This window comes from Mesoplodon mirus (genome assembly GCF_964341445.2).
Source record: "Mesoplodon mirus genome assembly, chromosome: 14".
NCBI lineage: Eukaryota > Metazoa > Chordata > Mammalia > Artiodactyla > Ziphiidae > Mesoplodon > Mesoplodon mirus.
Genome location: NC_138990.1, coordinates 24,911,570 through 24,924,644, shown reverse-complemented (window position 1 = coordinate 24,924,644; position 13,075 = coordinate 24,911,570). Strand labels below are relative to the sequence as shown.

The 13,075-nt window shown below is 37.9% G+C and overlaps 1 protein-coding gene across 4 annotated transcripts in view; it reads left to right on the top strand.

The window, feature by feature from the left end:
- SH3YL1 (SH3 and SYLF domain containing 1) overlaps window positions 1-6,365 on the top strand; it is a 42,194-nt gene extending 35,829 nt beyond the window's left edge. For all 4 annotated transcript variants that reach the window (XM_082641812.1, XM_082641811.1, XM_082641813.1 and 1 more), the window contains 2 exons: window positions 561-617; window positions 5,517-6,365. In XM_082641812.1, the coding sequence (XP_082497938.1) occupies window positions 561-617; window positions 5,517-5,707 (248 nt within the window). In that variant the 3' untranslated portion in view covers window positions 5,708-6,365. The remainder of the gene's footprint in view (window positions 1-560; window positions 618-5,516) is intronic.
- Window positions 6,366-13,075: the final 6,710 nt, after the last annotated feature.

The following is a 13,075-nucleotide window of genomic DNA, read 5'->3' as shown; positions in this document are numbered from 1 at the left end:
TCATATTTAGATCCTTTTATCCAAAAAGGGAGTGATATGAATGTTTAAGTAATTGATATTGAAATATGCTAAAAAGTACACCCTTAAGCTTACAGTTAACAATTTTAGGTATCAATTTAAAAACATACAAGTGAATACTTGCTGTTTAAAAATTACTTCAGATGTTAAGCAAGCAAGAATGTCTGAAAATCACTGGCTTGGGGATTATAAATTTTCTTATTCAGGTATTTTCTGGAAAAAGAGTTGTCTGTGTTTTTCCTGAATGTGTAATTGCAAGGCCATGAGTTGTAGTTTATGTGCGTCTGGTCATACGGATATCAGACATTTACCATCTGCCTTACGTTTGGTCTATTTTCAGGTAGAAAATAGGAATACCTGAGGAATATTCAGGTACTCCTCTTGATTTAAAGATGATAAAATAATGATATTTCTATCAGAGTGATTTAAAATATTTACTTAACGAGAACAAGCTTTGACATTCTTGGGTATTTTATATACTATATACTAATAAGTTTTCTAAATGTTCCCCCTCTTTTATTTATCTATTTACTTTTTTTCAGGTAACAGAAATGAATATAATCTCTATCCTGAACTTTCCAGCTACCGTGAGAGAGTCGGTAAGTAAAAATATCTCTGTTTTAAAAATGATTCATAACCATCTTATAATTACAAACTTCCTAATTAATCTAGCAGGTTGTGAAAATATCTGGGAAGTTGTTTAGCACTGCTTCTTTGATTTATGGGATATCCACGTTATCTTGAGAAGCACTTCATTTAAAACATGCTCTGCACAGTTAGAATGATTAAACTCGATAAGGTCAACAGACAGGCTGGACTTGCTTGGGGAAGGGGACCCATCGGGACCTGAGGGATAAGGGATATTAGCTACAGTTGAGCAGAGGCTGTGGTCCACCCCCACCCTCCCAATGTGGATCCCCCCCAAGAAGGCCTTGGCAAAGTGACTCTGGGAAGTAGGGTTCCTTTTTTTCAGATTTCTCTAAAGCCTGTACCTGTAGTATAGATGCCTAATAAATATTAGAAATATCTCTTAAAAAGCAATAATGGGGCTTCCCTGGTGGCGCAGTGGTTGGGAGTCCGCCTGCCGATGCAGGGGACACGGGTTCGTGCCCCAGTCTGGGAAGATCCCGCATGCCGCGGAGCCGCTAGGCCCGTGAGCCATGGCCACTGAGCCTGCGTGTCCAGAGCCTGTGCTCCAGAACGGGAGAGGCCACAACAGTGAGAGGCCCGTGTACCGCAAAAAAACAAAACAAAACAAAGCAATAATGGAAAATGTCTAATAAGAAGAAACAAAACCCTAACTGGGCTCTGGAGACAGAGGCTCCGACTTACAGCCAATACTCTCATTCACTGGCTGTGTGATCCAAACACAATGTTACTTCCCATGGTTGGGTGGTTGGTTGGGTTTTGCTTTTATATTTGAGGGTAGGACAAGTTAAGTGGTAAAAACAGTACATAATAAGTTAATATAAATATTAATTTATTTTAGTTCTTTCTCAAAATATAAGAGATTCTGAAGAAGAAAATGTAAGGAAAGATTTAAAGTCTATTTAAAAAATAAATCTTACTTTACATTACCGTATGAAATGGTTAAATTCATACCAAGGACTTCCTTACACCTGGTCTATCAGGCTTGCAGGGAAAAGTCACAACCCACAGTCCTGAGGCTCGAGTTGAAAACACATTTGAGCAGGACATCTGGCTCCCCACAGCCTGTCCCATGCCCACAGGTGAGCTGCAATTTTGCACGGGCATAACGGTAATTCTCCAGATTGTACGTACTTTTGCTTTGCACCCTTTGGAAGCTCCAAACCACCTAGTCATCTGGCCTCTCGGTGAAACAAGCCTTGAGCGTCCACAGCCCCGTTTACTGGGGTGGTTTGTAACTGAAGGTCTGTACCTCCTCGGTCAGCCTCCATCATCATCTTCTCATCCACCCTACGACTGTCAGTAACACTTTGGGCACAGTGGACAGCTCTCTATTGTGGGACTGTGCTGTGCGGGTTTTAGCAGTACCCATGGACTAAGCCCACTCGATGCCAGTAGTACCCCCTCCCCAGGTGTGACAACCACAAATGCCCCAGACTTTGCCTTTTGAGAACCGCTGGTCTGGTGGCCTCACCTGGTAGCCTCATCCGGCTCACTTGCCATTGACCCTTACACTCCTACAGAGGACGTGGTCACCAAAGTTATAGACGCCACATGTAGCCTGGAGGGACATAGGTGCTAGGATCAAGTCAGCCACCCAGCTCATCACTGCAGTAAATGTGAAACAAAACCAAAGCTGTGTTCTCTTATTTCTGGTTGCTTCTTGAAGGGGACCTTCCAAAGGCTGAGATTCTTCTTCTGAGTCATGTCTTGGGCCAGATGTGTTGGCTACATATGGGTTACATTATGCAGGCTCCGCTGAGAAGTAAAATAGCAGCATCCCGTGGACGCAGACTTGCTAATTATGAGCCTCAGAGCAGCTGCCAATCACCAAAGCTGATTGTAATCTGTTTCCTGTTAAGCATAGCCCTGATTTGGGAGAGAAAAATAACCTCTATTTGAATTAAACTTGAATATTTTGATGAAAGTGGTCAATTGCTTCAGAGATCCTCCAGATTTTTTTTGAGCGCAGGAATATAAAACTTGAAGGCATATATTGCTCAGAAGGAAGGCGTCTGTGAACACTGGCTGCTGTAGTGACCCAGTGCGCTTTGTGTCCATGGTTTCCAGTGTGGTCTCCCTTCCTGGAAGAACATATCTCCTTGGCTCACCTTTTCTAATGAAGTATTTTGTGGGCATTAAACTTCTCCTTTTGGAAATTATCACAAATATTTACAGTAAAGAGGAACTTTCAGTCATTTTTAGCTTATTGAAGAACAAGCTAGCAGCAGGGCATGGCACTGGCCTGTGAACTGGTCCCTCCTGGGAGCACCTGCCCTTACTCGGGCCCGGCTCACTCCTTTGTTTTCATGTGAATGAACTTTGCCAACAACCCCTCAACTCCCAACTGTCCTACACTCTTCCCAGGAGGTAGAGGGATTTGCCTGACTGGTGAGTTGGGTGAGGAGTTTGGCACTCCTCTGTCTGCCTCTCTTAGCCACATTCTTCACTAGCTCTACCAGCCATGACACCTCCCTCTCTGCCTCACCTCTGTTCGAAACTCGAGTGGGAAGAGGAACGTTGACTGTTGGCCTCCTCAAACCCAGCAGCACCGCCTTGTCCTCTGCTGCAACTCAGTACCATCTGCTTTGCCCTTATACCCATCTTTCCCATTATCTTATTTGGAAACCACAATTCAGAGGCAGGGATCGAACCAAGTCTGTGACCCCCTCTGTCTTTTCTTTAGGTCATAATATCTTTCTTCCTCTAATTTATTCATCATAAAATATATTTCTAAAACTGCTAAAAACAAATTCAGTTATCAGTGATTACCAGGGGTCCTCAGCATCGGATATTCTTATTATTTGTACAGTCTGGATAACTCAGTGATGCAGGAAAATATACTAGTTCTCCTTGAAAATCTGCCTAACAAAAGCAAAATGCACTGATGAATCTAAGTTCAGTCTGTTGAATGCAATTTAAGACTCATATGGTTGCTGAGGACCCTGGGGTATAATCTCAATAGTGATTAAGATTGTCTGGAGAAAGACTTCCGAGATTCAAATCTCACCCCCTTGGGCAAATCACTTAACATCTGCAAGTCTCAGGTTCATATTCTGTGAAGTGGGGATGAGGGAGCTGCCTCCTAGGGAGTGAGGAACGAGGGTGCTCATCACAGTGCCCGGCTCAGGGAACAGGAGCTGCTCTTATCATAGCCACACTGAATGACACCTGTTATCATGGTGATCACCATTCCTATGCATCTTTGATTTTGTGTACAAAATGTGTACATGTATGGCAGCTAAGATGGCTATGGCTTCCAGAACATTCTCTGATATTCACAAGCACTCTTTTTTTATGTGCTTCTTTCTATTATCCGAAATGTCTGGGAGACAAGAGGGGGAGGAGGAGTTACTCGAGGGTTCTCATTAATTAAGTTCAGTTAATTGAGATTGAGCTTTATATATGGAGGTTATAAATGTAATTATTGATAGAGGAAAATAGCTTTCAGAATGATTTTTTTCTTTAACATTAACTTACATTCTTCTGATCTAATCACAATGAGGCATGGCATTTCTGCACGTCCCATCTCAATGTAGTATTATAGCTACTTTTCAAAGTACATAGTAATGACTGTTCACTCATATGTGTTAGTAGTCATTTAACTGGTTTTGATTTTATCCAGACTATATCAAAATTTTATTCTTTTAATGACACACTTTTAATCTTATTTCTTAAAATTAACAGGTTAAAAGTAAATACAGTATAAAATATAAAAATATACAGAACTTTTCTGTTTTATAGAAAAAAATTGTACCAGTAATATTGCTGATATAATTATACTCGTTATTATTAAAGTTATTTCTTTAGGAGAACTCAACTACATGGCACATGCTTTATTGAAAGAACTGTAGCACCATCTTGTGTGAGATACACATTCAGTGCTTCAGTAAATGTAGTTTAACTAGAGTGTTGACTATTTTCATTTCTTACTAATAGGCCAAGGTCACTTTATTTTTTCTTATTATAGTATTATAGGCTCAAATAAGTAACTGGATTTAGAATTTGGTTATTTATATTTTCAGTACATCTGTACTAAGATGCATTTAACAAGCATCTAATTGCACAAAATTATATGAAACATAGAAATACCAAATTCCATGTAGCTGAGTACCCAGAAAGTATCTGTTTCTTTATATTTCTTATGATGCTATACAGTTTGTAATATTTAATGTCTTTTACTCATGTTACCCACTCAATTCTCAAGGTATTTTTTTTCCCAATATGGGTTGAAGTTCTGGTTAAATATATGTCGACATGCTTCTTGATGTGCTAATTTGAATTTCATCTCTCTTTTGAGAGAAAGGAGCAAGTAAGTACAGAAATGAAAACAGCCATAAAAGCCTGGGGAAAAGAAGTGTCTACTGATGAAACAGCAAATGCATCCGAGCTGTAATCCTCATTATCAATGACCACAGAGCACGATTTTTAAGTTGAATCTTTTATGATACAATCAAGTGCATAAATATCAGCTTTTATCTAATAGCTATAATTCATTGAAGCTACCATGACTATTCTATTGAAATTGGAAAAACAATAATATTATCTTATAGTTTAGTCAAAATTTAAACAATTATAACCACAAATATTTGCCAAACACATATTTAAGTACATAGCAATATGCAGTTTGACTTGTGTGGATTTAGGAAATGTTATTACCAAATATTTGCTCTTTACAAAGAAGAAAAGCGTAAGTTTAATAAAGTGATGAAAATCACACAGACCATGTGCTGTGAGTTCTGCTGGCCTCCAACATCAGAATACCAAGCCCTGAGTTGTTAATTTATATCTTACCTACACATCCAGTTTTTCTCATAAAAATGTGAATAAATACTTTTTTCTTGTTTTAGGCAATTTGAACCAATCTATAGAAGTGACAGCACTATATTCTTTTGAAGGACAACAGCCAGGAGATTTGAATTTTCAAGCTGGAGACAGAATCACAGTTACATCAAAAACAGATTCACATTTTGATTGGTGGGAAGGAAATCTTCGAGGTCAAACTGGCATTTTTCCAGCCAACTATGTTACCATGAATTAAAGTTTATATTATTTTCTTCTTTGAGGATTACAAAAAAAAATATTACTACACTGGCAGGATTTACTATTCAGTTAAACAATGTTTAGTATAAGTTTAAAAACACTTCTGTTTATTCCGTAAACTTATCCAGTATGTAAAAGATTTTGTTTATCTATCTATATATATATATAGTTACATATCTTTAAATACTTTCCACTTATTTTTATCACATATACTATTTAATAGTTTAATATCCTCCAATTTATATGGTCACATTTCTTTTGTGTTCATTTTCAAACATCACTAAACATTTGATTTGGCTAGGTATATGATGACTTTATTTTATCTGGAGAATCTTAAGGATAGGGGCATGAATACCAATTTATATATTTGCAAAGTGACTAGAAAAGAATACATTGGCTTAAATAGTGTATTAAGCAATACTTAGAGTTGTAGGTATTAACTAGAATATTAATCCTTAAAAATTATCTCTATACCTTCAAAAATTATATGTAAGAAACACACTATGACAAAGAAATTCAACCACTATGCATTAAAAAATGATGACGTCTGTTAACTTTCTTTCTTTATGAGGTTACGCTTGTTCATGGGTAGCAGTAAAATAAAGTTATGTTGATATGGTTCCATTGTCCCTAAATAAATGTTTTTTAAATGCTAAGTTAACGTCTTGATTTTGTTTTTCTTATTTTCTTTTTGTAAAGTAACCAGAGGTCTGTGGTTGGTCTGGATGTTAAAACCCACCTCCATGACTATGCTACTGACCTCTTTTTTTCAGCTTTATTAATATATAATTGACAAATAAAGTTGTAAAATATTTAAAGGGTACAACATGATGCTTTGAAATACATATGCATTGTGAAAGGATCCCCACTTAGTTAATTAACACATCCGTCGTCTCACATATTTACTTTTTTGTGGGTGTGAGAACACTTAAGTTCTACTCTCTCAGCAAAATTCAATTGTATGATGCAATATCATCAACCATAGTCACCATGCTGTACACTAGATCCCCAGAACATATTCCTCTTAGAAACTGGAAGTTTGTATTATTTGACCAACATCTCAATTTCCCCCACCTCCTGACCCCTGGTAATCACCAATCAACTCTCTGTTTCTAGGAGTTTAGCTTTTTTAGCTTCCCATATGAGATCATACACTATTTGTCTTTCTCTGACTGACTTATTTCACTTAGCATAATACCCTCAAGTTCCATCCATATTGTTGCAAATTCCAGGATTTTCTGCTTTTATTTATATACACCACATTTTCTTAGTCCATTCATCCATTGATGGACACTTAGGATTTTCTACATATAATAACATGCCATCTGCAAACAGAGATAACCTTACTTCTTCCTTTCCAATTTGTATGCTTTTCATTTCTTTTTCTTGCCTAATTGCTCTGGCTAGGGCTTCCAGTACTATGCTGAATAGAAGTGGTGACAGTGGACATCCTGATCTTGGAGGGAAAGTTTTCACATTTTCACCATTGAGTATGATGTTATCTGTGGACTGGACATATATGAGCATGTTGTTTAATATCCACATATTTGTGAATTTTCCAGTTTTCTTCTTATAGTAGATTTCTAGTTTCATATCACTGTGGTCAGAAAAGATGCTTGATGTGACTTCAACATTAAATTTATAAAGACCTGTTTTGCACCTAACATAGGCTCTATCCTGGAGAATGTTCCATGTGGACTTGAGAAGAATGTGTATTCTGCTGATATTGGTCTAACGTTATTTAAAGACAATGTTTCTTTATTGATTTTCTGTCTGGACGATCTATCTATTGGTGAAAGTGGGGTATCAAAGTACCCCACTATTATTATATTGCTGTCTATTTCTGCTTTTAGGTCTATTAATATTTGCTTTATATATTTAGGTGCTCCTATGTTGGGCACATAAATAATTACAAATGTCATTGCCTCTTGTTGAATTGACCACTTTATCAGTATATAATGACATTCTTTGTTCTTATGACAGTATTTGGCTTAAAGTCTATTTTTTCTGATATAAGTATAGCTACCTCTGCTTTCTTTTGGTTTCCATTCATGTGGAATATCTTTTTCCATCCCTTCACTTTCAGTCTGCATGTGTCCTTAAAGCTGAAGTGAGTCTCTTGTAGGCAGCATATAGTTGAGTCTTTTTATTTTTAATCCATTCAGCCAGTCTATGTCTTTTGATTAGAGAATTTAGTCTATTTACACTTAAAGTAATAATTGGTAGGTACAGACTTACTATTGCCACTTTGTTCATTGTTTTCTGGTTGTTCTGTGATTCCTTTGTTCCTATATTCCCCTATTGCACTCATTCTTTGTGATTTGATACTCTTCTGTAGTGGTATGCTTAGATTCCTTTCTCTTCATCTTTTGTGTATCTACTGTAGATTTTTGCTTTGTGGTTACCATGAGGGATTACATAAAACATCTTATATTTATAACAGTCTGTTTTAGGTTGATAACTTAGCACACGTATTAAAGCTCTGCATTTTTACTCTCCCCCCTCCATTTTGTTATTAATGTTACAATTTATCTCTTTTACTTGTGTGTACATCAACAAGTTCTTGTAATTATAGTTATTTTAATGCTTTGTTATTTAACCTTCACACTAGATTTACAAGTGATTTAACCACCACCACAATTACAACAGTAGAGTGTTCTGAATTTAACTCTAGCCCTAGACTTCTGTCACAGCTTCCAGTTTTGATTCCTTGCTTCCACACAGCAGCCAAACGATCCTTATGCTCCAGATTTTTATTCTGCTTTGTGTTCTTATAGACTTACATTTTATACATACATGTGTTGACTTTTTTATAACATAATTCTTAAGACATGGAAAAAGAATGAAGACTCGCATTATCATCACCCAGCAAGAAATAAAACACTCTTCCCAATCTCCCTCCCTTTCTAACTCAAAGGTAATCATCATCCTGAATTAGCTGTTTATTAATTCCATATATTTCTTTACACTTTTATTACATATGTATGTGTCCCTAAGCCCTATGTGGTATTGTCTTGCATACTTGTAAGCTTACAAAGTTTAAACTTTTAAACTTATAAAAATTATACTGTGAATGCACTCATTTGCAATGGGATTATCATAAATTATGATGTATACATTCAAGGAATTAAAAGACAGGGTGGAGAATTTCAGCAGAAACTTGACATACAGGAGAGAAATGAAAAAAAATTGGAATTGAAAAATAGAATAAACCAAGAACACAATAAGTGGATTTAACAGTAATTTAGACATAACAAAAAGAGAATCGTTGAACTGAAGTTAGTTCTAAAGCATAGTGAGTTGAAAAAATTGAAAATACAGGAAAGATTTGTCTGCTCATTTTTCCACACTGATGGGATTACAAGACTTTATGGTATTTTTTAAATGTAGCAAGTTAAGCAATTCTTCTCACTTTTTTTTTTTTTTGCAGGTTTTCCTGGCTGTTCTTTTAGTTTATTTTCATGTGTGAATTTAAGAATCAACTTAACCATCTCCAGATAAATGACTTACTATTTTTTCAGTGGGATTGTGTTAAATTATATTAATAATTATATATATATAATGTAAGGAAATATATAAAATATATATAAATATATATATATAATGTAAGGAAAATTGTCATCCTTATGATGTTCATTTGTCCAAAGCAAGGATAATGGATGTCTTTCTATATGTCCAAGTCTAATGTTGTTTTTAGAAGTGTTTTAAAGTTCTCACATGATATTTGCATATTTCCTGTTAAGGTTACGTCTCGGCACTTCATCATTTTTGTGGATATCTTAGTTTTGCATCTACCTACTTTAAATATCTCATCATCTCATTTTTTTACATGCTTCCTGTTTCACCAAAGGTCCTTGAGGAGAAGACCAAGTTTTATTCAACTTTGTATTTTCAGTGCCCAGCAAAATGCTCTGTTACTGAATGAATTTCCCTTTCTCCATTGAGGAAAAAAAGAGAAGACTCAAGAAAATTAAACAGTTTGCCAAGGGTTACGGACTGTTAAAAAGAACTAGAACTTAAAATACACTCTTCTGAGTCTACAGAAACAGTCTATATTTAGTGGAATTAAACAAAATCCTCCAACCATTATTCATATATCATATTTGTTTTACACTTAAGACTTCACTAGTAGTCAGCTTTTGTAAAAAAGACAATTTTTTTTCTCATCCAAGATGTTCATCATGAACATTTCTTCAATATTACCTACAATTAGGAAATTTTATTAAGAGGTTCAATTAGAATTAAAAATACTTAAAAAAAAAAAGCTAGAGGCCTAAACACCTTTTGAGTTTTGTCTTTTGTCATCTAGAGTATTTTCTGTACACTCTCTCTTCAATTTCAGTATTCTCATTTTCCTGTCTATTTAAGTACCTCATTAATTTATGGTCACATTGAGTGGCCTGGGCTTTGAGAGTCAACATCCTGTGCTGTCAGGGCTGCATTTACAAAAGTCAGCAGTAAATTTTAACAACTAGCCCCCCAAGTGTTTCCAACATCACCAGGCTTCTTCTTTGTGAAGATGTGTCCCAATGTGGTTTTACCTTACTGCTTCTAGGAAAGGTAAAATGAGGCCACGGGGTTTCCTGAAAACACGTGTGACAGAGTAGCCAACTCACTCAGACCAGAGAGAGACAGCAGGCAGGAAAACGTTGAAAGCACAGCCCACTGTCAGACAGTTAGGACGGCTGAGCCCTAAGCACTGGACACTGAAAGGCAGATCTCCCTGCCTCAGAATGGGGCGCATTTTAAATCTGTCATAGAGAATTTATGAGATGGTCCCTCTTCCCAAAAGCTTGAAATGTAAAGATCGGCCTTGGTCAGATCCCTCAGTGCTTGGCATGGTTTTGTGGGTAAACATCGTGCTCAGCCAGTTACCTGCTCTAACAGCTTAGAAATTCACTCCCGAAGACACTGGCTTGGCAGGGCTCCAAGGAGGCCTGCATGAGCAAAGAGCCAAGCGCTTGGCACCTCATACGTGTTCAGTATTAGCTCATCCTTCCCGGGACAGTACTGGCCGTTTTCACAGAACACCTGTGTTATGGTGCATCCTGTTTTCCATGCAAAAGTCATGCACAGATTCTTTTTTTCTTAGCTAAATTGAAAATTGAGTAAGTGATCCTTACGTTGCATAATGAAAAACCTTGCACTTACCAGCAGAAGGTAGTCCATCATTCTAGAACCTCCCCTGCAATCAGATCTGCCCTAAAAGTAATGATAAAAATCAACAGGGCAATGCTTTCTACTATGGATATAACAATTTATTTCATGGCTTATAAATTAAAATAAATTTTACAGAACTACAAAGAAAATCCAGCCCATTCATTACAATAAAACAAAATTGTAACAAGTGTACCACATTAATGCAAGATGTTAAAAACAAGGAAAACTGGGGGTGGAGGTGATGGGGACTTGGGAATTCTCCATACTAGGGGCTCCTTTCCTTCTGTAAACCCAAAACCTGCTCAAACAGTAAAGTCTTAATTTAAAAATAACATGAAATCAACCCATTTGATCTTATAACTTAATCCACTCATAAGTAAATTGTAACAGCTGAGGAAAATATAATTTCTATTTTTATATGACAGTATTAGCCCTTGTTTTCAAGATTCAAACATCACTATAATTATAGCATGTAATTTAAACCTTTCAAGAAAATTAGAAGTTACAGGCTGAGGATATTCTGGGAGAAGACATACCACTTTTTTCTTTCTCATAGGCAAGAGCTCCTGAAGGCCACATGAACAAAAGCATGGATTTTCAAAGAATGTTCAATTCCATGTGAAATTGGATCAATAATAGAATTTGAGTCTTGGTAAATTTTTATCATAGCCATGTAACAAGCTTTTGGGATGATTAAATGAGCTAATGGATGTGAAAACTCTGGAAACCTCCAAGGAGAGCAGCAGCAGGGCAGGGTTGGAAGCACTGGCTTCTTCCTCGGGAGGGGGTGGCGGGGGGTCCTCGTCCACACACACTACCCCTGAGGGCCAACACTCTTGAGCTCTATGACAAATATAAGTCGGATCCGAGGTAGGGAAAAATGTTTGGAACACTTTAAAAGGCTATTTCCCACAGCATAAGGAAGATGCAAAAGGTCATGAATGTCTAGTTTTTAATTTAACACGTATTCGAAGAATGTTCAACTGAGAGTTCCCACTGAACTCATCTAGGAGCTAATTGATGACTACTTTGGGGTGGGGAAGAAATGCACGTGCAAACACAGTGGTGATTTCGGTCATCCCTGTGAAGATGGGGCTCATCTAGTGGGCAGAGCCCATGTTCCCCTAGTGATGCTGGCAAAAAGTCTGTCCTGGATGAGATTCTTCTGTAACAGGAGAGTGAGACCAGCAGTTAAGACTGCAGGCTCTGGATCCAGCCTCCATGACTGGGACCTCAGACAACTTATTTAATCTTTCTGTGCCTTAGTTGCCTTATCACTGACAGTCACATGAAGCACTTAGAACAGTGCCCAATACGTGAAAAGCTCAATAAATATTAGCACTTCTTTGCAACCAGAAGAATGTCTGACACACTGGCTTAACCAGCTTTTTCAAGTAATCTCTTGTACTCGCAGTTTAGATAAGCTATGTCAAAAAGGGAAGAAACAGGGGCTTCCATGGTGGCGCAGTGGTTGAGAGTCCGCCTGCCGATGCAGGCGACACGGGTTCGTGCCCTGGTCTGGGAAGATCCCACATGCCGCGGAGCAGCTGGGCCCGTGAGCCATGGCCGCTGAGCCTGCGCGCCCGGAGCCTGTGCTCCGCAACGGGAGGGGCCGCAGCAGTGAGAGGCCCGCGTACCGCAAAAAAAAAAAAAAAAAAAAAGGGAAGAAACAATTCTCTTCTGCTCCAGAATGTGTACTGGTGATGGGACCAGCTCCTTAGACGCAGACGGGGATGTTTCCTCTAGGTTTGGTATTCACAATACCTCCTCAAAACGAAATTCTGCTAAGCCCGGGTCCTCCATGGGGCTCATTCCTGTAGGTTCCTCCTGCCACCTGCTGGGTGAGCCCCCAAAGGAATGAGGCTTCAGCACAAACAGCCTCACACCTGGCTCTGTTGGAAGGAGCCCCTCCCCCTCCTGTTTTCCGCCCTTGGGCTGATTCCAGCTGCAGGGTGGGGAGGACTCTTCAAGGCTAAAAGCGTGGGCGGTTTTTCTTTGCTTTTTGGGAGCTTCCCTCATTAATGGGTCAAATATGAGTTATGCTGAAGATTTAACATGACGGTTAAAAATCGTCAGTTATGGTAAGAACAGGATACTGCAATCTCAATTTTAAAGAAAGTCATATAAAACATTTCAAATTTGAGCTTCACGAATATTTTCTCAAGCCAGGTGGCAGTAGTAAGTGAAAAAATAGACCTTTTATGCG